This window comes from Panthera leo, chromosome B2, assembly GCF_018350215.1.
Source record: "Panthera leo isolate Ple1 chromosome B2, P.leo_Ple1_pat1.1, whole genome shotgun sequence".
Classification (NCBI taxonomy): Eukaryota; Metazoa; Chordata; class Mammalia; order Carnivora; family Felidae; genus Panthera; species Panthera leo.
This window is the reverse complement of record NC_056683.1, coordinates 3,759,116-3,780,838: the sequence shown is the minus strand read 5'-3', so window position 1 is coordinate 3,780,838 and position 21,723 is coordinate 3,759,116. Positions and strand designations below refer to the sequence as shown.

The window sequence follows — 21,723 nt, the reverse complement described above, 5'->3', positions numbered from 1 at the left end:
TCTCTCTCTCTCTCTCTCAAAAATAAACATTAAACAATTTTTTTTGAAAAATAAAAGAGATACCAGGAGTATTTTAATTTCTTCTTTATATATTTTTCTTTTTACACATTTCTACAATAAACATTTAATATTTTTATACTCAGAAAAAAAATATTTTAGCCAGGTTCTTACTGAGCCTTCCATGATCATTAAAAATATTTCCATTTATCTTCTCGTAGCGTCACCCGTTGTTTTACACGAGAGATGCCGCGGTGGTTAGCAGTGAGCAGTGGTGGGAAAAGATGTCTGAAGCCCGTCGGCTCCTATGAAAAGAGAGAGATTGATTGATCAATTCATTTCTATAATTCATCAGATACCTGATACTGTACTTGACTCTGAGACAACAGCGGTAATGGCAATGGCTAATTTCACTGGGAGCTCGTTCTGTGCCAGGCAGTGTGTGTTTTAAGCGCTTTATTGATGCCAATGCATTTAATCTTGGAGCAACCTTATGAGGCACCTGCTATCGTTCTGTTCGCTGGATAGATGAGAAGGCGAAGGTTGAGCTTCCCAGGTGACACGGCTGTTGGGTGGCGATTCACACCCTCTGGAGTCTCTGTAGACTCTTAAATAAAGGATGAATATGGTCCAGTCAGTGTCTCCTAAGTTACATTTGAGCTAAGTCTTGAAGGACGAGTAAGAATTTGTCGTGTCAGGGTTTTTCACAAAGGTACCACAGTGACAAAGGCCAGGTGGTGGGGGTTGTCTAAGGTGGGGTGTTTGGGGGTGAGTTGGACTGCCCGTGAGGGATGAGGAAGGCCCTTGGCACGGCCATGGGTTAGAGTTCCAGCTCGGTATTCCCACAGGGAGCGGTTGAAACCATCCCGGAAGCCACCCTTCTCTCGGGTGTTCATCGCGCTGCTGACAGATGAAGTCACCCCCACCGCCTTTGAAATAAGTCAAATGAAACATATCTAATGGAAATGCGCCCAAATAAATGCCTAGTCTGTTTCTTGAGATGTTACAAAATGCATTTTTCCCCCTCGTCTTGACAAACAAGCAGAGGCAAACCTGATTTTATCCCCGGAGGCGATGGAACCCCATGCAGGAAGACGTTGGCAGGGTTTCCTTGTTAGGGAACCCCCCCCCCCCTCCTTCAATGCATGCGGACTGACACGACCCTTTGGCGGGGACATCCGGGTTCCGTGACAAGTGTTCGCACACCTGGCGGGTCTGAGGACTCATAACTATAACCCGTGCTGGACACGTCTAACGCCCGGGCCATCATTTCACTTTACAGACACAGAGACTTTGCCGCACGTTTTGTATGGACTTACAAAAGGGCCATCACATCACATTCAGGTAAGTTTTAGGAGAGATTTGCCTGAAGCAGAGCCTGGTGGTCTGCGGGGCGGGTGACAGAAGGCAGTTCTCTCTAGCTGGTGAGGGACAGTCTGCCCCTAACACCACCGCCCACCTCTGCTGACTCAAGATGTGACCTCTGATATTCCGAGAATGCATTTCACGGACTCACTGCCCCTTCAAATGTCATGGTCTGAACAACGACAAGCCACGTGTGGCTTTAAACCCCTTGAAGAGGCCCCAAATTTAAGGCCCGCGCTGGAGGCATCCCCCGGCTCTCCCTCTGTGAGCTCACACGTAATCTCGCCCGCTCACACCCGAACGAACACACAGACTGTGGAACCAGAGAAGGAGGGCCAGGTCCTCGAAACACGCAAGAGGGACAATGGTGGACTTTGATTTCTCTTCTTTTCTTCATCACTGGTTCTTCTTCCCCGTGTGCTTTCCGGCGACCGTTTTATTGTTTGGGAATTAACTGAGTTAATAGAGCAAACCTTCAGAACGGTGCTTGGCTAAGTGCGACCCCAGTGTTAGCAGCTATGGTTACATTAAGCATTTTCATTAGTGAACATATTACAATGACAGGCACTGCCACATGTGACCCACCTTTCCTTTCTCACATTCTACATAATTGTGTATAATAACTATTGTTTATTGTCTGTCTTCTCCAGCCACGATGTGACCCCGGGACGGCAGTGACTTTGTCCCCTTCCAAGGAGACGGTCACTGATGGTGAGAGGGTGGTCCTTCAGGGCTGGGGGAGAAAAGAAAGAACTCAGTCACCCCACGGCTCTCTCCTTATTCTTTCTGCGCTGGATGTTGTCACTGCCTGACGAAAAAGCATTTTGACCTTTAAGAGGGCCCGGAGGGTGAGAGGGAGAGGGATTGGGAAGAAAGCTGGACCTCGTGACTCCCGAGCACTTGCTTGCTCCGAATCCATCGGCTTTTTTTGCGCCGACCCACGCAGCCGGTCCCCATTTTCCCGCTTCCCAGGCAGGTTAGGGGTGCTGGGACTGAGTTCCGATCAAAATCATGTGGACGGAATAACGTGTGCTGCTTCAGGGCCTGGCCCGTGAAAGCCTCCTTCTTCTGTCTGCAGGCCGGATGTCCGGGCTCCAGCAGAGATCTCTAAGACCCAGGGACATTTGAGGCACCAGGCAGAAGGAAACTGTCCCTGAAGGACCATGAAGTCGAGCCCCATCCCCCCATTGTGACTGGACACTATACAACATTGTGTAACAGAGTGACACATATCTATTGTGGTTAGCCCCTAGGTTTGGGAGATCTGTTTCATAGAACAGGGTCACGCACCTTGTTTTGACCTGAGGCTTGTCTACTGAAGCGGACTCAACATTGTTATTCGTAGTAGCACCTTGATCCTGGATCTGGTCTCCCAGTCAAGCCCCGAGCACCCTGGGGACCCCTGCTCAGAACTTCATTCCTTGTTCATCACGGCAGCCCCCACCTCATCGTCCTCATGCCTTAAGCCTGCCTTTGTTGTTTTGTTTTGGTTTGGCTTTTGGTTTTTTGGATGACACTTGCCTTCTGAAAGATCAGACATTTTAGCTATTTATTCTGTTTTTCAATCTTACCTTCCTAGGGTCCTAGCTCTTCGAGGGAAGGGATTTTGTGATTTTGTTCACTGCTATATGCACACGGGAATTTGGGACACAGGAGGCATTCCACAAAAATTAGTGAATGAACTGATTCATTCCGTCATTTATGTGTGTGGCTGTGCACCAGGCCCGGCGACAGCCCCTAGGGATACTGTGGTGACCAAATCAGAGCCCAGAGCCTGTTGGACAAGACTAGTAGACCAGGGGTCACAACTAAATACAAACTGTGCAATGCTCACATCGGACAACTGGGAGGCGATGGGGTGGAAGATGCCTGTGGGATGGTGATGAGTAGGGGTTTCTAGGCAAGAAGGAAGGAAAAAAAAATTTTTTTAAAATGGAGGTCCAGTGTATGTGGGTGGCAGAGAGCCAGGAAAGCAGGGTGTTGGAACACAAAAGGGAGGGGAGAAGGAGGGCCCAGGCACAGGGTGGAGGGGAAGGGCGTGTCAAAGTGCGCTGGAGAATCCTAAAGGCAAGGTAAGTATCCCCTTCAGGCACATGGGGACCACCCACGATGCCCCAGTTCACACGCCCACCAGACAGAGGCCCCGCCGCCCTTCCCCCCAGTTCCTGCTGATTAAAATCTCTGGTCATTTTAGGGCAGTGAAAAGCCTCTGTGTGATATTATAATGATGGATGGATGTCATGACACATTTGTCCGAACCCATAGAATGTACACGGCAAAGAGGGAACCGCAATGGCCAACTATGGTCCCCGCGCGATTGTGATATGCCGGTGTAGGGTCATCCAAAAGAGTGCCATTTTGGTGAATGACATTGCTAAGGTGGGAGGCTACGCATGTGTGGGGACTGGGGGTATATGGAAATCTGTACCCCCCTCTCAATTTTGTTGTACACCTAAAAATGTTCGAAACATATGTATGTGTCTGTGTATGTGTGTATGTGTATGCATATATAAGCTCTAAATATATAAAAATATAAAAGCATATGTATGCCCTAAATACACACACACACACACACACACACACACATATAAAAGAATATAGGAAAAGTTTGCAATCCATTCAGTCTTATTTATGTATAGAACTGACTGGGCCAAGTTCCAGCTCTAACCCTTACAATCAAGACCCCTGAGCACTCTCCCAGACCTTCCCCAAAGCCCTCACCCTGACGCCCGCCAGGTATCACTGACCCACCCTCCCGCCTAGCAGCTTCCCTTCCCTTTGCGGTCTGAGAACCTGCACCATCTCAGTTCGATTCTTAAACACACGATTTCATTGACTTTTCTCAGCTGTAAAAACTATATTTATTTCAGTGCCTTAAAGCCCAAATGTGTTGTGTTTTCAAACCTAGCACCCAATATCTCTCACCACAGCTATTTAAGCAAGTCCAGCAGTAAAAGGGGCACATTTCCGTCTTCAGTATTTTTGTGGTTTTATATGCTGTCCCACAGGGGAGTTTGGGCCAATGAGAAATAACCGAGGAGAAAAGGGAAAAGAAAAATAAAGGAAAAGAAAATAAAGGAGAAAGTGAAGAGAGGAGGGAGAAAAGAATGAGAACAAAGGTTTATCCTCGTGGCTTTTGAAGCCAGTCTTTTACTTGGAGCACTTGAGAGGGTCAGAAGACAAGTTTAGGCCTAAGGGATGAGGTCAAGGTTTCTCGCCAGTATTGCCTCCTCTAGGTACGTCTGTCTGCTCCTCGATGAGACCAGCCCCCGTCACTGCCGTTCCTTTGTCCTGTCAGATCCAACAGCTGGGACATCTAACACCACGAAAAACCATAGCAGAAAGAAACAGGCCTTTCTATCAACTACAATGCAAATTGCTTACCGGATAATAAAGCTACCTAAGTCTTCAACTGAGCCAACCAAAGCCTTCCTCTTCCTCACTCAAAAAGTAGCTCATTTTCCAGATTTACTCTCTTCTCCTTAAATTATAATGAACCCACAGTGCTTGAAGATGTCAAGCTGATTGACAGAGTCTGGACATTTTCATCCGAGCCTAGAATATCTTGCAGGAAAGGTCACCGGCAGATGTATATTCGGCCCCATTTCTTTTTCCGCTTGGTCATCCAGGATGGCCCGGGGTGAAAGTTTGGAAAAACTAACGTTTAATGCCTTTTAATTTAGGACATCTGGGACTACTTAGCAAAGTGCTCAATCTACACACCCTTCCAAATCTGGAAGACTCAAGAGAAATGCGGGGATCATTCTTTATGCCCTTAGGAAGAGGCCTAGAGAGGTCATTAAATATGGGGTGTGGTGGGGGGGGGGGGACTGCATTTTCTTTCAACCTATTGGACCAGGGTAAAACATGGTGAAATCGGTTGGCATTCTTCTTATATCAGATCATTTGTGAAATTCCCGATTTATGAAAAACCAGCTTTTACCAAGATCATCATAATCTGCCTTAGGTCCCTTTAGGGGCATAAAAAAGGCTATAAATGAAGTTTGTCAAATATCAGGAGACACTGAGCACCTACCATGTGCCGGGCACTCTTCAGAAGTGCTTTCTATGCATTAAAGATCTTTAATCTCCACAAACATCTAGAAGGTAGACGCTATTACCATCATCCTCAAGACACCAGCGAGGCCAGGGGTGCCTGGCTGGCTCAGTTAGTAGATCATGTGACTCTTGATCTCGGGGTCATGAGTTCAAGCCCCGTGTTGGGCATGGAGCCTACTTAAAATTAAAAAAAATAATAATTAACAAAAAAGACACAAATGAGGACACTGAGGCACACAGATGAGATGAGGATTTGCCTCAGTCTCACACCTAATAAGTAGGGAGCTGGGGGGGTCAAACCTGGAGGTTCTGTCTCCAGACGCTATGCTTTTTTCACCATGGAGCTATTTTACTGCCGTGATACCATCCCTGGGACGAGTGCTTTATATTTGCTGTTTCATTTAATCCTCACCCCAGCTTCATGAGTAAGTAATTATTACCACCCAGCGGCTCAGAGTGGTAGGTTTGTCAAACAGAAACTCAAAGACATTTGGGTAATGACTAGCCGGCTGTTTTCCTGCGTACAAAGCAATACGTTGATTTCATCCAACAAAGTCAAAAAAGATGATTCTATAACAGAGACGGGGGGAGAAAAAGCCTGCAGAGTAAGAACAGGATGTTACGTTTGTGCATTATTTTTAGTCTGGACAATCTGTTCTTACACAGACCAAGGAGGACTTTCAAAGAAAATAATTAGCGATTCTTCAGAAACTCTCAAGATCGTCTGTGGAGCATGGGACAGGCTGTCTCTGCACAGTATATTCTTCCAACCCTCAGTCAGCACCTCCATCTTGGGTGGGCCATGTCTCCACCATTTCTGGCACAGGAATTTCTCAACTCCCCCACTGTTGACTTTGGTCAAAAAAAAGTATGAGAGCAATCACACACATATAAGTATTCGAAGTCAAGGTAGTCTCCAAGTGTTTAACTGGCCTGTCTCATTTAGAATAGTTCTCAAAGATCATTCTGATGGATTTTAGTTAAACACGTATCATTTTTCTTGACTATTTCAATTGTAATTTGAGCCACAGTCAGAAGTACACTACGAAGCATTCATTCTTGTTTAGGAAATTTTAGCCAAGGTATGGAGGTCTAGGCTCTGAGGAATCCTATTCTATTCTATTCTATTCTATTCTATTCTATTCTATTCAATACTGAGGAAGACCAAATCCAAAGTCCAATTGTTGGAAAGACTGATACTGGAGAAAAAGGCAAAACAGAGAGGAAGAAAAAGGAAGAAACAGTCGACTCTAGATCTCATCTTGATCTGTAGAATCACAAGAGCAAGCTTCCTATTTCCAGAATTCTGGAAGTTTTTAATGAGTCTCGGACTGTGTTTCCAATAGGAATTTATACCAAAGTGGTGAGATTCTACATATGTCTGCACTGAGAATCAAATATCCCTCTGTCCTGGAGCGTAAAAACAATGTTTTTAGTTAAAAGTCCTGCAGATGGCCCTTTCTACCATTGCTATAAAGCTGACATTTCTATTTGATTTGATTTTACATTACTATTTTATTTTATTTTATTTTATTTTATTTTATTTTTTAGAAAGGCAGACTGCCACGTGCAGGGCCTCATATGGACGTGTCTGGAATCTTGGAAGCTTGAGTCCCCTACTTCCTCCTACAAATGGACCTTGAGAGCGTGTTGGGAGATTCTGGCAAGAAAGCACAGCTACTCCTGTACCTTTGACCACAGAATGGTCCTCCTGTATCGGGGAAGGTCATCCTCTCCGACCTAGCACAGCCCCAGAAGGGACTCACATGGAGTGGTGAGGGAGGAAGGGGGACACCAGCCTAGCCAGCCAGACCAGCCAAATCGACCCTGGCCAGCAGTGGGGTGACAGATGTCACAACGAGACATTTCTTGAAGTCTCTTTGAAAGTAGTCTGTAAATGTACATTTTATAGAAGTGAGTGTGGTGACATCTTTTCAAAGGTAACTTCCATTTGCTCAATTATGATAGTGTATGAATAACACTAGTTATTCATAATATACAACAACATCAGAACACCCCAAAGCAAAACATGTCAAAAGAGAAGAGAAACCAAGCCACACGGATCTTTTGGTACAATCTCAAATGATGAGAATTTATGAGAATCTTCAGGGGTGGACACGTTATCGTTATTATTAGGGGAAAGAGTAAAATTTTGGCACCGTAAGTTTAAGTTGCTTGAGGCAAATTTTACTTTAAATTCTCTCATATAATCTTCTCAGTAGATGGGGGATGATATGGACAGATGTCCAATATGAATACTTTTATACAGATTTTTGAAGGTATTTTATCTATGATCTTTTCATCATTCACAAATAGTAAAGGCATTACCATGGGGGGAAAAATCCATAAATTTTAACAATAACATGAAATTGATTCGTTAATGTGGTTCTTAAGGCAGCTGTTGCAGCCTTGCCCCACCTTTATAGTTTTGCAGTTTATTAATTATAAATAAGGTGAGATTCAATCACTTGTCGCGTCTTTGGCCTAATCAACATATTTGTAAAATTTGAACTGGTTTGTGCTTGTCATGGGAGTTATTTTTTTGTTATATGACTATAAAGTCTGGAGATGGTTGGGCTATACAAGCAGTGTGAGAGATTTGTGATAGTCAATTTTCAATTTTTTTTTTTTAGTGTTAATTTATTCTAGAGAGACACAGAGTCCAAGCAGGGGAGGGCAGAGAGAGAGGGAGACACAGAATCTGAAGCAGGCTCCGGGCTCCGAGCTGTCAGCACAGAGTCCGATGCGGGGCTCGAACCCATGAACCGTGAGATCATGACCTGAGCCGAAGTCAGACACTTAACTGGCTGAGCCACCCAAGCGCCCCTGCGATAGTCAATTTTTATTGAGGGGCCGGTTATATTTGATTTTATTTTCAGAAATCAAACTAGAAAATTGTTGTTATAGTGTTGATGGTGATGAAAACGTTAAGGGCTGTTTTTCACACTGCAGTTGGGGTATTTTCTTTAGCATTACCTTTAATTGTAACTACTCGTTCTTCCTTTTCCTCTCATGAGTAATTATCCTCCCCCCACAGAATTATTGATTATAGGGAACAGTTAAGTTAAAACATAACAGTAAAAATCTACCCGGATTACTCTTCAGAAACAATTAACTACCAAATAATGTGTCAAAATTGTAATCAGGGTGGGACATCAGACAAAGCGGCATAAAACGCGCTTAGTGTGAGAACAGTTGTTACAAAGTGCTATGATTTACTCTCATCAGGAGGTTGGGAAGCTGGGTTTAGACTGGAAAATTTAGGAATTCAAGGTTCCTAGGTGGCTCAGTCGGTTAAGCCCCTGACCTCAGCTCGAGTCATGATCTCATGGCTGTGAGTTCAAGCCCTACATCGCGTTCTGTGCGGACAGCTCAGAGCCTGGAGCCTGCTTTGGATTCTGTCTCCCTCTCCCTCTGCCCCTCCCCCACCCGTACTCTGTCTCTCTCTCTCTCTCTCTCTCTCTCTCTCTCTCTCAAAAATAAATAAACATTAAAAAAAATGTTAAGACAAGAAAATTTAGGAATTATATAAAAAGCAGACCAAGCAGTGATTTGGCAGTCGATATTTGAAAAATACCAAACACACCTAATTTTTTTATCATCCCTCCTCTCATTAAGTGGAGGGAATAAATCGTTGGTTACCCAATGGCTGCCAAGCAAGGCCCAGTGTAAAAGAAATCTTTGTGGTGTTTTGATCTGTAGTCAGAGCTTGAATCTGGGAAGGTGAAAAATAAACTTGTCAGAGCAAACTGGTTATTACATTAAGACGTAACCATAAATCATAAGTATATAAAAATGGAGAAATGGTTGCAGTCATATTTTAGAGTGCCCTGTAAAACACAGCATAAAGTGATGGGAGCAGGTTCTTTGACACGAAGCACTTTTGTTGAAAATTATCTCACACTTGGCAGAGACAATATATTGAAAGTTCCATTTGAATCCTGAATTTTTCTCTTTCTTGTAGTGTTTTTTGCTTATGTTTTTAACAAATCCTAGTAAACCTTCCTGTGCATGTGTTTTTAGATATACCCATACCATAGATAAATATAATGATAAAGTCTATAATGATCAATTCAAAGCCTTTAACTTCACTTCTGAAGTATATTTAACTAATCAGCATGCATAAAACACATATTAAGCTGAATTTACTACGTTAACAAACTGTAACAACTTCCATTTGTTACCGTAATAAATAAACACACTAAATACAGCCATGATCTTGTGTGCATATTTGTGTCTTTCTACAGCTGTAATACTTAATAGGATCAGAACTCTGTGTGTTAATAACAGCCCTTAAAAGAAGCAGGTGTGACTCAGTCAGTTAAGCATCTGACTTCAGCTCTGGTCATGATCTTAGGGTTCGTGGATTCAAGCTCCACATCAGGCTCTGTGCTGACAGCTCAGAGCCAGGAGTCTGCTTTGGATTCTGTGCCTCCCTCTCTCTCTCTCTGCCCCTCCCCTGATTGCTTTCTCTTTCTCTCAAAAATAAATAAACCTTAAAAAAAAAAAAAAAAAAAAAGAACCAGGTGATTGTGTTCTCTCCTGGCAAAAATAAGCGAATACATCTACTTCCATTCTCCTAAGGCATCTCCACATTCTCTAACTTGTTAATCTAGGGTCATTTTCAACTGTGTAAAAATAAGGGCCTTGCATAGACCAAATTGTTTTCAGGGATGCATATTTTGTACCCTCTAATTGTCCAGGTATCCAAAGATTAGGCATTTAAATACTCAATTTAATATGCCTTAAAATTCTTACAGTTATGTATAGGTTGTGAATTCAGCATTTAAGCTGACACACTGAGCTTTTGTGATTTGTATGCAACATTATGAACATTAACTGTTTTAAAAATATTATCTATTATGATTTAATTTAGTTCAGTGTGTAATTTACAGATGTGTAATTTTAAATAAAGTGATCTTAACTCTTCTAACCAGTAAACCTACTGGAAGAAATTTAATAAGTTCAAATTAATTAGGGTTGCTTTCTTTCTTTCTTTCTTTTTTTTTTTTTCTTTTAGAAAATAAACTCTACCTATGACCCAGCAACAGCCCTGCTAGGAATTTGCCCAAGGGATACAGGAGTGCTGATGCACAGGGGCACTTGTACCCCAATGTTTATAGCAGCACTTTCAACAATAGCCAAATTATGGAAAGAGCCTAAATGTCCATCAACTGATGAATGGATAAAGAAGTTGTGGTTTATATACAGAATGGAATACTACGTGGCAATGAGAAAGAATGAAATATGGCCTTTTGTAGCAACGTGGATGGAACTGGAGAGTGATATGCTAAGTGAAATAAGTCATACGGAGAAAATATCATATGTTTTCACTCTTATGTGGATCCTGAGAAACTTAACAGAAGACCATGGGGGAGGGGAAGGGAAAAAAAAAAAAAAGAGACAGGGAGGGAGGCAAACCATAAGAGACTCTTAAAAACTGAGAATAACTGAGGGTTGATGGGGGGTGGGAGGGAAGGGAGGGTGGGTGATGGGCATTGAGGAGGGCACCTGTTGGGATGAGCACTGGGTGTTGTATGGAAACCAATTTGACAATACATTTCCTATTAAAAATAAAATAAAATGAAAAAAAAAAAAGAAAATAAACCCTAGACTTGTGTGAACTAGAATATCATGCTAATGTTATTTTTACATCATGACAATAACAAAGAAAAAGACATAAAACCATTTCTAAAGCAAAAGTGTGAAGCCAATGAATGTATCCAAAAAGTTACTTGATTAAAAATATGTGCTATTTTCCTATAAAATTACATATCATGAACTAAAAATGTTAAGTTGTTCAAAAATGATAAGAGTTCTGTTTTGTTTCTTATCCTATAACCTCTTAACTAAAACCACTAATTTGGGGCACCTGGTGGCTCAGTGGGTTAAGCATCCAACTTTGGCTCAGGTCATGAAGCCCCAGTTCGTGAGTTCAAGCCCCACGTCAGGCTCTGTGCTGACAGCTCAGAGCCTAGAGCCTGCTTTGGATTCTGTGCCTCCCTCTCTCTCTGACCCAACCCACTCGCATTCTGTCTCTGTCTCTCTCAAAAATAAATAAGCATTAAAAAAATTTTTTTTTAATAAATAAATAAAACCACTAAATTAACAGTTAAACTTTTCTGTTTTCTCTGAATTATAGTTTAAAGGGGTAGCACACTTAAAACATTGAGAGAACGTTTATTTTGATTTGAGTTTCTCTTTTTTAAGCTTTTATTTAAGTCGCAGTTAGTTAACATACAGTGTAATATTCGTTTCAGGAGGACAATAGGGATTCAACATTTTCATGCATCACCAGGCGCTGTTCACAAGTGCCCTCCTTAATCCCCACCATCCATTTAGCACACACCCCCCCACCCCCCAACCTCCCCTCTGACAACCCTCGGTATGCTCTCTAGAGTTAAGAATCCATTTCTTGGTTTGCCTCTCTCTCTCTTTTTTCCCTTTGCTCCTTTTGTTTCTCAAATTCCATATACGTGTGAAATCACAGGGCATTTGTCTTTCTCTGACGGACTTATTTCCTTTAGCGTTATACTCTGTAGCTCCTAGTTTCTCTTAAGTTCAATTGTGTTTTTCATTCTTCATATAAGCCCTTGAAAATGTAAATAAGTTTCCATTGTAATTTACCGATCCCCTGCTGAGGTAGAGTAGACAACTTGCTCGAAATCATTTGTCTTCACAAAACAGAAAATATTCTCAAAAAAAGGTATCGGAACCCTTTACTTTTGGTCCGACTCAGTAGTGTGATTTATGATACCATGTTTCTTCTCTCTTCTCTCTAACCTTGAAAAGCCTGAAGCGACAATAATTTTGTGTTGCTGAATCATAAACTTCAGAGGCTTCTGCCTCACAAGAGACAGGCCTTTGCATGCTGGAGATTTGGTTAACTTGTTTTCTTTCTTGTCATTAGTCTCCTGTAAGGCCTAACCTCTTTCTTAAAGTCAAAAGTTACTACGGATTGCCAGTGTGTGTTTGCATTATCTTGGAAGCAGGAATGCTGTTTTTGCAGATACTGACAACTATTTGGATATGTAAGGAGAAAACACAAGAAAAGAACGTTTGGAAAGGAGGAAAGAGACTCTTATCTTTAGTTTCAGGAATCCACAGCATGCAAACATAAAACACCAAACCCAGGGGATCACATTAAAGGCCAGAAAGAAAAGACCAACTTCCTGTTCATGTGTTCTCAAATGCCAGAGAATTATAAGAACAAATAGTACATAAACACACTCAACCCCAGAAAAATTAACAAATGATCTAGACTTCAGAGTCCCTGTCCTTTGCCACCAACTAATCTCTTCACGATCTGACATAAAGCCAGCAGGGTGTACCCGATCTGCAAAGGGCAATCAGGAAAAGCCAAAATAAGAAACAACTTTGGGCAAGAATACGTTGCAGGCTGCAAGAACCAAAGGAAGATAAGCATAAAACTCCCAACAGCCCAGGGCTGGACAAGGTTCCTTTCCAGGTCACACATTTCTATTGATTCCTATGGTAGGACTTAGGTAAACAACATCTTGGTGGAACCTTCAGAAATAAATGGTCAGGTAGTTCATGAGTAGCCCGCCCTTCACTTGTATAGAAGGGAGAACAAACTATAGAATTATTTCATCCAACAAAGGCAGACCAGAATTTATATAAGAGAAAAAGGGGAGAAGCGACGGAGAAAAACAAGAACACAAACAAACAACAAACAACCCCTTGTAGTCAACCTGGTAATAGTGAACTTGCACGTTTTGGGGGTAACCTGATTCGTTGACAGGTGGTCAGTCTGGACTGGACCATCAGTCCTTAAGCAGGCTCAATAGGCACATAGGAGAATTTAAAAAATCCAATTTCAGTTGCTGAAGGACTCAGGAAACCTTCGCGTTTGGCTGAGGAGCTAGTGTGACCAGCGTCTGCCACTGTCCTGCATTGTATCCGAAATTGTTACAGGTCTTTGTGTCCTTTGTAACAAAGTTTATTCCCTGTACCCTCCCATGTTTTTAATGGAAAAAGCAAGCCTGACCACTCGGTACTGAAACATGTGACTTGAGTAAAACAAACGTAGAAAGCGCTTTTTACACCTTAAAACTTTTGCCTGGAGCAAAGTCCACGAGTGAAGTGCTTAAAGTGGAATTTCCCAACACACAGACTGCCTGCGGTATCTGGTACCGGAAGGTTCCCTATTGGGAGACTGAGCATGCCAAGTTCAATGGCGTCCTTCCCGTCGACCCACCTCCTTTCTCCGCCCCTAGTACTTGCTTGCCTTCAGTTCAGACTCCTTGGAGGCAAGTTACCCAGCAGTTTTGACCAGGCGTCTTCTACAGCAGTATGTGGATCCTAACTACAAGCCACCAGCCACCTATGAAGGTTGGGAGTCGCATAAGGTAGACAGCACGGACCCGAAACAGCATGCGTTTTCACTGAAAACTCCCCGGAGTATAGAGTAATGGAATGTAACATTTGGCACATAAAATTCGGCAGTGCGTAATATCACCTTCATTTCCGTCTCTTAGTACCGTTAAAAACAAAAAATCTACGTATTCCTACATGTGCAATGGCTTTTTCTAAAGTAGGATACCTTAAGGTAAATATCTTGCTAACTCCCCCATGCAAACTCAAGTGTTTGATTACAGCTCTCTTAGTGGACATGTGGGTGGCCCTGAAAAGAGCCTTTGGGGTTGGGTAAGAGGGCGCTTACTTGTCAAGTTTACTTGGAGCTGGTGTACTTGGTGACGGCCTTGGTGCCCTCGGACACGGCGTGCTTGGCCAGCTCCCCGGGCAGCAGCAGGCGCACGGCCGTCTGGATCTCCCGGGACGTGATGGTCGAGCGCTTGTTGTAATGCGCCAGGCGCGACGCCTCGCCCGCGATGCGCTCGAAGATGTCGTTCACGAACGAGTTCATAATGCCCATGGCCTTGGACGAGATGCCGGTGTCGGGGTGCACCTGCTTCAGCACCTTGTACACGTACACCGAGTAGCTCTCCTTGCGGCTGCGCTTGCGCTTCTTGCCGTCCTTCTTCTGCGCCTTGGTCACCGCCTTCTTGGAGCCCTTCTTCGGGGCGGGAGCGGACTTCGCTGGCTCAGGCATCTTAAAACCTCAGAAAGCCAGAAGTGGAGTGAAAGCAGGAAGCGAATGTCTGCTACTTATAGGGCTTTTATGCTAATGAAGGATGCAGACCGCGTCTTAGTTCATTGGAAGACCAGCCGTGAGGCTGTCATCCATGGGCAGAACTATGCAAATGAGGTATGGAAATAAAGCTTTTCTATTGGCTACTTGACTGAGACTCGTTACTAGCCAATCAGGCAACCGGGTTTGATCCCCAGGAAATGGCTATAAAAGCAGCGGTGTTTTACCTACTTCCCGGCTTGCTGTCTTTTGGCAAGTGATTAGTTCTCTTGTCTTGCGGTTTCTTTTCGTTGCTTACGATGTCTGGACGTGGCAAGCAGGGAGGTAAGGCTCGCGCCAAGGCCAAGTCTCGCTCTTCTCGCGCCGGGCTGCAGTTCCCGGTGGGCCGCGTGCACCGCCTGCTCCGCAAGGGCAACTACGCCGAGCGGGTCGGGGCCGGCGCGCCGGTGTACCTGGCGGCCGTGCTGGAGTACCTGACGGCCGAGATCCTGGAGCTGGCGGGCAACGCGGCCCGCGACAACAAGAAGACGCGCATCATCCCGCGCCACCTGCAGCTGGCCATCCGCAACGACGAGGAGCTCAACAAGCTGCTGGGCCGCGTCACCATCGCGCAGGGCGGCGTCCTGCCCAACATCCAGGCCGTGCTGCTGCCCAAGAAGACCGAGAGCCACCACAAGGCCAAGGGCAAGTGATCTGGCAGTCCTCTGAGTTTCCGGAAGCGCTTTCATACCCAAAGGCTCTTTTCAGAGCCCCCCACCACTTCAAAGGAAGAGCTATAATACCACTTTTTAGGTTAAGGCGGGGAAGTCGATAAAGGTAAGTTGACTTTAGCCCAAGCCAGGATAGTGCGGTTCCTCGGCTTTTGAAAAAAAGTGTCCAGGTATTAAAATCGCCGGGTCCTTTTAGGTAATGGCGAATCGAGTGTCCGACAACGGCTTGTACTTCCTGACTTCGCGAATCTAGGCACCTCGGATAGTAATGCCGAACTTAAAACTCCGCTAACTGCGCAGCTCCGCAGTGATCTCTTAGGTTGTCTTGCGAAGTTGCTCAGATGTCCTTGAAGGTAAATTTAACCGAGTAACTCCCTGGCCAGTCTCGTAGGTGCCTCGTCTTGGGCTGCGAGCAACCCGTCTTAACCAATCTATAAAGGAGTTAGCCTCTGCTCCTGTAAGTTTTCAAAAGTATTATCTGAAACTTCAAGTATGGGGAAAGGGTCTCTGAAAAGTGGCTTTCCCCGAACAGGATAGTTCACAATACTGACTGAATCCACATTCGAATTGAGGCTTCTCCTGTTTACAAGTCACTTGGCTTTGGAACCAGTTTTTAACTCCTGGTACTCGGTCTTGTCATCCATAAACTGGTGGAAAATTGGTGTTTTCGTTAGACCTTTCTGCCAATCAATGCATTTAGAGCCCCTAACCTAGAGCAGTGCTGGACTTTCAACCAACTGCAATGAACACTTTATTTCAAGAGGCTCAAATGCCTAGATTCCTAAGGCAGCCTGGAAAAAAGGTAGAATCGGGCCACAGGCCTCTCCAAAGCAGTTGCTACTAAGGATCTAGTCATTTAGCTGCTCCCAACACCAAAAGCTGCAATCTGGGACCGTGCAAAACTTCCTGCAATCTTGTTTTCTAGGATTGAGTCTCCAAGTGATTCTTTGGGGTGACTGGGTTAGTGCTCTGGAAAGTTCGTAGGCAGGAAGGGTGAGTGGGCCACGGGTTGCCCACGCGCCTGCACTCGGAGACTCGGGCGGCCCAAGGAGAAACAGCCTCTTGCACACGCTCTTGGAGCTCCCAGTGAAGCATTTCAGGTGGCAGTTTTGGGAGCATTCATATCGGAATATGCACGGGGAGGGGAGGGGAGATCATCTAAACAGAAGCTGGTTCCCCGTGGGCATGCCTCCCACTTTCTAAATGGTGACGCTTCTGGAGTGGTCTGGAAGCAGCCTCCACCCTCCCAGGCTTCCTCCTCCTCCACTCCCACCCACCTCCCTCCTTCCCCGAGTCCCGCTTCCCGCTCCCCCAGCCTGATAGTCACCCTGGAAAAAAGGGGCTAGGGTGTCTGGGAGTTTGGTGAAGACAAAGCGGCAGAACAAGTGAGCGCCTTGATTCTAACACGTTAGAGTTTTCTGAGTTTGTAAGGATTCTAAGGGGTAGGAGGGCTGAGACTGCACACGGGGAGGTTCCGGCCTGGCAGCGATCCAGACTGGGGTCCGCCCAGAGGACCAGGTTCTTTCCACCCAGAATTTCTTGTATGCCGGAGAACTTGTATGCTTAGGTCCGAGTTGCTTTATATGAGCCTAGCAATGCTCTTCATGAACTTTCCAGGTTGATTTTGAGTCCAGCTCCAGCACTGACCAGGTGGGTGACCTTGGGCTTCGTGGTCAATTCCCCCCTGCCTCCATTTCTTCCTGTTCACCTTCGCTCACCTAGTGGTGAAACAAGTAGGCTCAGCAGTGTGGGTTCTGAAATTAGAACACAGGCACTCAAGGGCAACAGCTGACACTAAGCACTTTACCGTGTCAGGCATAGTCCTACCTGCTTCCAGAAAATTCATTTAAGCCAACAATCTACAGGTAAGTGCTATCACTCTCCAGACTTGAAAGCCTAGGTAACAGGAACAGAACATAGACTTAGACCTTGTCTAAGTCCCAAGGTCAGGAAGCCAATACTTTAACTGCTGGCTGTTCTGCTGTAAGCACGGCTCCCTTAATAGATGATTGTCGGAATAATGAAACCGGTAAAAACTCAATACATAATGGCTTAACTTTGTCCACGTACCCGACTGTCACCAGTTGTATCCTCAACTGTGAAGAATTCAAGGGAAAGAGGAGAGGTGTTCTCCCTGGAATCTACACAAATGGAGGAAGGTCACCCATGGTATTGTTAGCACTGTGAACCCAGAGGAAAAGCCCCTAGACTTGAAACAAGGGGAAAAATCAGGAGGTCGTTAGGTAAAGAGTTACAGGACTTGATACACTAATTTCTTGTGAATGAAGAAGGAGTTAGTGAAGATATGATTTTGAATTCTCCCCTCTGGGCTTCAGTAACAAAACTCTGTATTGTTTGGTTAACGATACATTGTGTTCATTTTATTTGTTTCCTCTTCAGCAAGACCTCCTTAAAGTCAAAGACCCCATCTTGTTAAATTAACAGTCAGCATAGACCCTTGCATAAGAGAAACACTTGAGAATTGGGCAGTGCGTAAATGTGGAGCTGAGTCAGTGGCTGGGCCATCAGGAAGCACTTTGTTCTAGAGGGTCTGCTTATCACCAGAGGAGACTAACAGGTTGCTAATAGCATCTTCTCTTCGCAGTAGAAAATCCCTTCTGAAAAACTAGTTTGCATTGGCATCTTATTTGGGGAGCTTCAGAGAAGCACAGAAGGTGCCAACTGACCAGCTCTTACCTAAGAGGACAGCCAAGAGGCCGTTCCCCAAGCAGAGGACACTGCTTAGAGATGTGTCTTAGCTCCCCCTCTCCAGCATACTTCTTTTCCCTCCTCTTTGAAACGTCACTGTTTATATCCAAAAGCCCTAGCTACTCCTTTGGAAAATTCTCCAGTGAGCAATAAATTCTCAGTAGCTTCGGTTGGTTTCCAGCCATGGAGCAGGTCTCCATCCGCCATGCCTCAAGGGTCCTGGGGAGGACCATTTCAGTTGGGGCAAGTTGATGAGAATGATAAACCCAGGCCTTCCAATTACTGGAGGCACCTGGACACCAGGGACAAAAAGTTGATCTCAGGGATTTACTGAGATGTGAGGCTAAGCTGAATCATTATTTGGTTATTTAGGGCATCCCCAACAATGCAGACCAGGATGATACAGCATCACCAACTAGAAAAACCCTTTTTACATTTTGAAACCACCTATGCACCTTTCCTTTATTCCGTCCATTATACAGTCACTTACTAGTTTTTTTTTATAAGCATGATACATTTTATAATTATGAAAGATCGTATATTAAGGTCAATTACATCACCACCTACGGGTTTGTCATCTGTCGATCCTAAGTTATAATTACCAATGTAAATATTCCTGTTAAATATGCGTGTATATTATTAGAAGATGCTAGGAATTTAACTGAGGACTCCCCACGCGTACTGAAATGGAGAATAAGAAGTGCAGACTTGAAAATAAAGTGAAGTCACAGGCATGGAGTGAGGGTAGGCATCTTAAAAAATAGCTGAACTTCATGGGACTTGATTACCCTGCAGTGGTTTCCCTGTGTGGCAGCCGGGGCAAGGGGATGGAACCATCTCAGGGCTTAGGACTAACGCGCGTCATTACAGTTGAGGCTGTTTCCCAAAGAAGTGAGTGTGCTAAGCCTCAGACTCTTTGTCACCTGTGGTTTGTCTGCCAGGTGGAGCTTAACCCTTTCCCACATTCCTCACTCTCGGGGACACCAGGCGGTGGTGATACCCAGAACCGAAAGCACAGGACTTGACTTTGCACCACAACAAATTGTCTTTGCGTTAAAGATTGAGCCCAACACGGTCAGACTACCACGTGCCCTAAAGTTCAGAACCTTGACGCTTGGTACTTGTTCCCGGTCTTTCCCCGATGTCCCCGATGTCCCATCAATTCTGCAGTTTCCGAGGCTTGTCTTACGTGCAGTAAACTTCCAATTTTACGTCTCCAGCCCCGACCTCCACTGTGAAGTACAAGTGCGTGTATGCACGTTTCTCCTCAACTCCTTCACGTGCAACTCTCTTTTCAGCCTGAATCCACCTAAGACACAGGCGTTGACGTGGTAAGCCTGTTACTCCCTCTATTCCTTCCCACTCAGGAAGGGACGCTACCCTAAATCCATTTGCTCAAGCCAAAACTTTAGGGGGTGAGCCTTCCTCGCTTCCCTTCCTCTCCACAAATCCAAACTATCCGTAAGTCATGTCACCTATACCCCAACATGTGTCTTCCGGTATTCTCTACACTCCTTGCCATGACCTGAGGGGCCACCCGTGACCACCTCTGGCCTCTGGCCTCTGGCCTTCTCTCGGACTTATCTCCATCTTTCTGTTCCAGCCTCACTGGTCTCTTTCCACCTGCCAAGCTCTTTCCTGCTTCAAGACATTTTCACTGTTGCTCTTTTTCTCCGAAATACCTGTTCCCTGACTTGTCTTCTGGAAAGCTCTCTCTCACCCTTCAGGACTCTGCTTTTCTTCAGACAGTCCTGTTCTGACAGACCTACCCAGACAGATCAAAGATCTGGATACAAAATACAAATACTGGATGACATTTTAGGAAACATCTTAACCTCAGGGGTGTGTGTGCCTGTGTGTGTGTGTGTGTGTGCACGTGCGCGCGACCACTGAGGGTCAGGTGTTATTGTTAAGCAAGGCAGGAAACAAAGCCGTAGAAGACAGGACATAAACTACATAGGCCAGGAGATTTAAGACAATATAATAGAAGAAAATGACTAACCAGGATATTTTGTATCTTTTATTAAATTCAAGTGGCCAGGGGCGCCTGGGTGGCTTAGTCGGTTAAGCGTCCAACGTCGGCTCAGGTCACCATCTCACGGTTCTTGAGTTCGAGCCCCGCATCGGGCTCTGTGCTGACAGCTCGGAGCCTGGAGCCTGCTTCCCATTCTGTGTCTCCCTCTCTCTCTGCCCCTCCCCCGCTCGGTCTGTCTCTCTTTCTCTCTCTCAAAAACAAAATAAATAGACATAAAAAAATTTTTTAATAAATTCAAGTGGCCAATGCATATCAGGGGTAAAAAAGTTAACCTTTCTTGTAGTTAAGCTTTGTATATACCAGTAATAACGGGATGCCTTTTCCTATCCATGGAGAGACACCCACAGAAACAAATAGTAAACAGGACTACTGAGGGCGGGGAAGGATTGCCACGGCCTATACTCTTTTGAAAAATTCTCCTGGAAATATCTATTTAAATGTAGTATTAGACCCTTGGCCTTGTGCACAACAAATCAGTTCTAGATAAATAAAGACGGAAACCAAACAGGAAAAAAAAAAAAGTTGGCCCTTGAAAAAAGAGGACATCTACCTTCTAGAAACAAGCCCCCATGATGTAAGGTTATAGGAAGAGAGGTTTTTCACCTTTACAAGCATCTGAGTGTGAAGTGTTAAAATGGGCGTGTATTAAGTTGGTAACTTCAAGTATCAAGAGTAAAGTTAAAAAGGAGCCTCCCTCTGCTCACTGCTCGGGCAGGTCACTCTCTGGCCGTGACCCTGTGTAGATTCTTTGAACGACAGTCCCAGAGTTTACCTATTGGGTCTCACAGCTCTGGCGTCTCCCCCTTCCGGCCTCCGCTCCGTGAAATCGGGACCCCTCTGCGTTCTCACCGTGCCTTCCCTGCATCCAGCAGAGGGTCTGGGAAGTGGCGGCCACTCAACTCCGCCGAACGCGCAGGGAGGGGACGGCGTAGCCCAGAGAGCCCTCTCTGAGCCCCGCACGTGGTTGTCTGCACGTCTGCGGAGAGGGGTCTGTCCACTAACCGTCACCCACAGCGCGCCCCGTTAGCAGGTGTGCAGCGAGATCGGGAAGTGCGCCCCGCGTGCCCGCCACGCTCCCCCTTTTCGGCTTTGTGCGCTAACCTCCCCAGACTTAATGTCTTCATGATAACCCTCAGGAAGCCCTTCATTCTTTTAAGGGCCTCTTCTCTGCCGGCTGAGAATGTGCTCTCCTCTTTAATGTGCTACTGGGTCTGTGGTTACTAAGGGTTCGCTTGGAATCCTGGAAAGAAAAGAGTCACACAGCTGGTGCGTGTGACAAAGTCGATACTTTTTCATCCACTCACAGCGTCTGCTCTGCACAGAAGGGCAGCTCCTGGCTCCTACATTCCAACGCGCGGATTATCCAGTTAACACGCTCCTCTCCAGGCGGTTTGTGGAAGATTCTATCCCACCCGTGTCTATGCCCTGGCACTGTACATTCTCCCCACATGGTGGAGTTTCAGTAAATACCCCGAATGAACGTGCTGACCACAGACCTTAGATGTGCCCAGAAATGGAATAGTCACCAAGCCGCAGGGCCTTGAGGGTTTATCCCTGGGGTATGTACCATTTTAGCCTCCACCCAGGCTTAAATCCCAGCTACTCACTTTGGAGGGAGGTCCAAGACGGTTCTACAGCTGCCGTGTCCAACACAGTAGCCACTGGCCACATGTGACGTTTTCAGTTTAAATATAGCATAATTAAATTAAGTAATTAAATGAAATTAAATTGAAAAC

At 45.1% G+C, this 21,723-nt stretch overlaps 3 protein-coding genes across 3 annotated transcripts in view; 1 reads left to right on the top strand and 2 right to left on the bottom strand.

The window, feature by feature from the left end:
• Nucleotides 1-213: 213 nt before the first annotated feature.
• LOC122219428 (histone H2B type 1-C/E/F/G/I) lies at nucleotides 214-14,537 on the bottom strand. The gene is made up of 2 exons (XM_042937677.1): nucleotides 14,105-14,537; nucleotides 214-302 (listed from the first exon to the last, which is right to left on the bottom strand). The coding sequence occupies exon 1, from the start codon at nucleotides 14,492-14,494 to the stop codon at nucleotides 14,114-14,116; it is 381 nt and encodes a 126-aa protein (XP_042793611.1). The 5' UTR covers nucleotides 14,495-14,537; the 3' UTR covers nucleotides 214-302; nucleotides 14,105-14,113.
• The window catches only part of LOC122219426 (histone H2B type 1-C/E/F/G/I), a 109,676-nt gene continuing 88,185 nt past the window's right edge, over nucleotides 233-21,723 (bottom strand). The window contains exon 2 of the mRNA XM_042937674.1: nucleotides 233-302. The gene's annotated coding sequence lies outside the window, so the exon portion shown is untranslated. The remainder of the gene's footprint in view (nucleotides 303-21,723) is intronic.
• LOC122219418 (histone H2A type 1-C) lies at nucleotides 14,784-15,310 on the top strand. The gene has a single exon (XM_042937665.1). It carries the CDS (start codon nucleotides 14,833-14,835, stop codon nucleotides 15,223-15,225), a length of 393 nt encoding a protein of 130 aa, XP_042793599.1. The 5' UTR covers nucleotides 14,784-14,832; the 3' UTR covers nucleotides 15,226-15,310.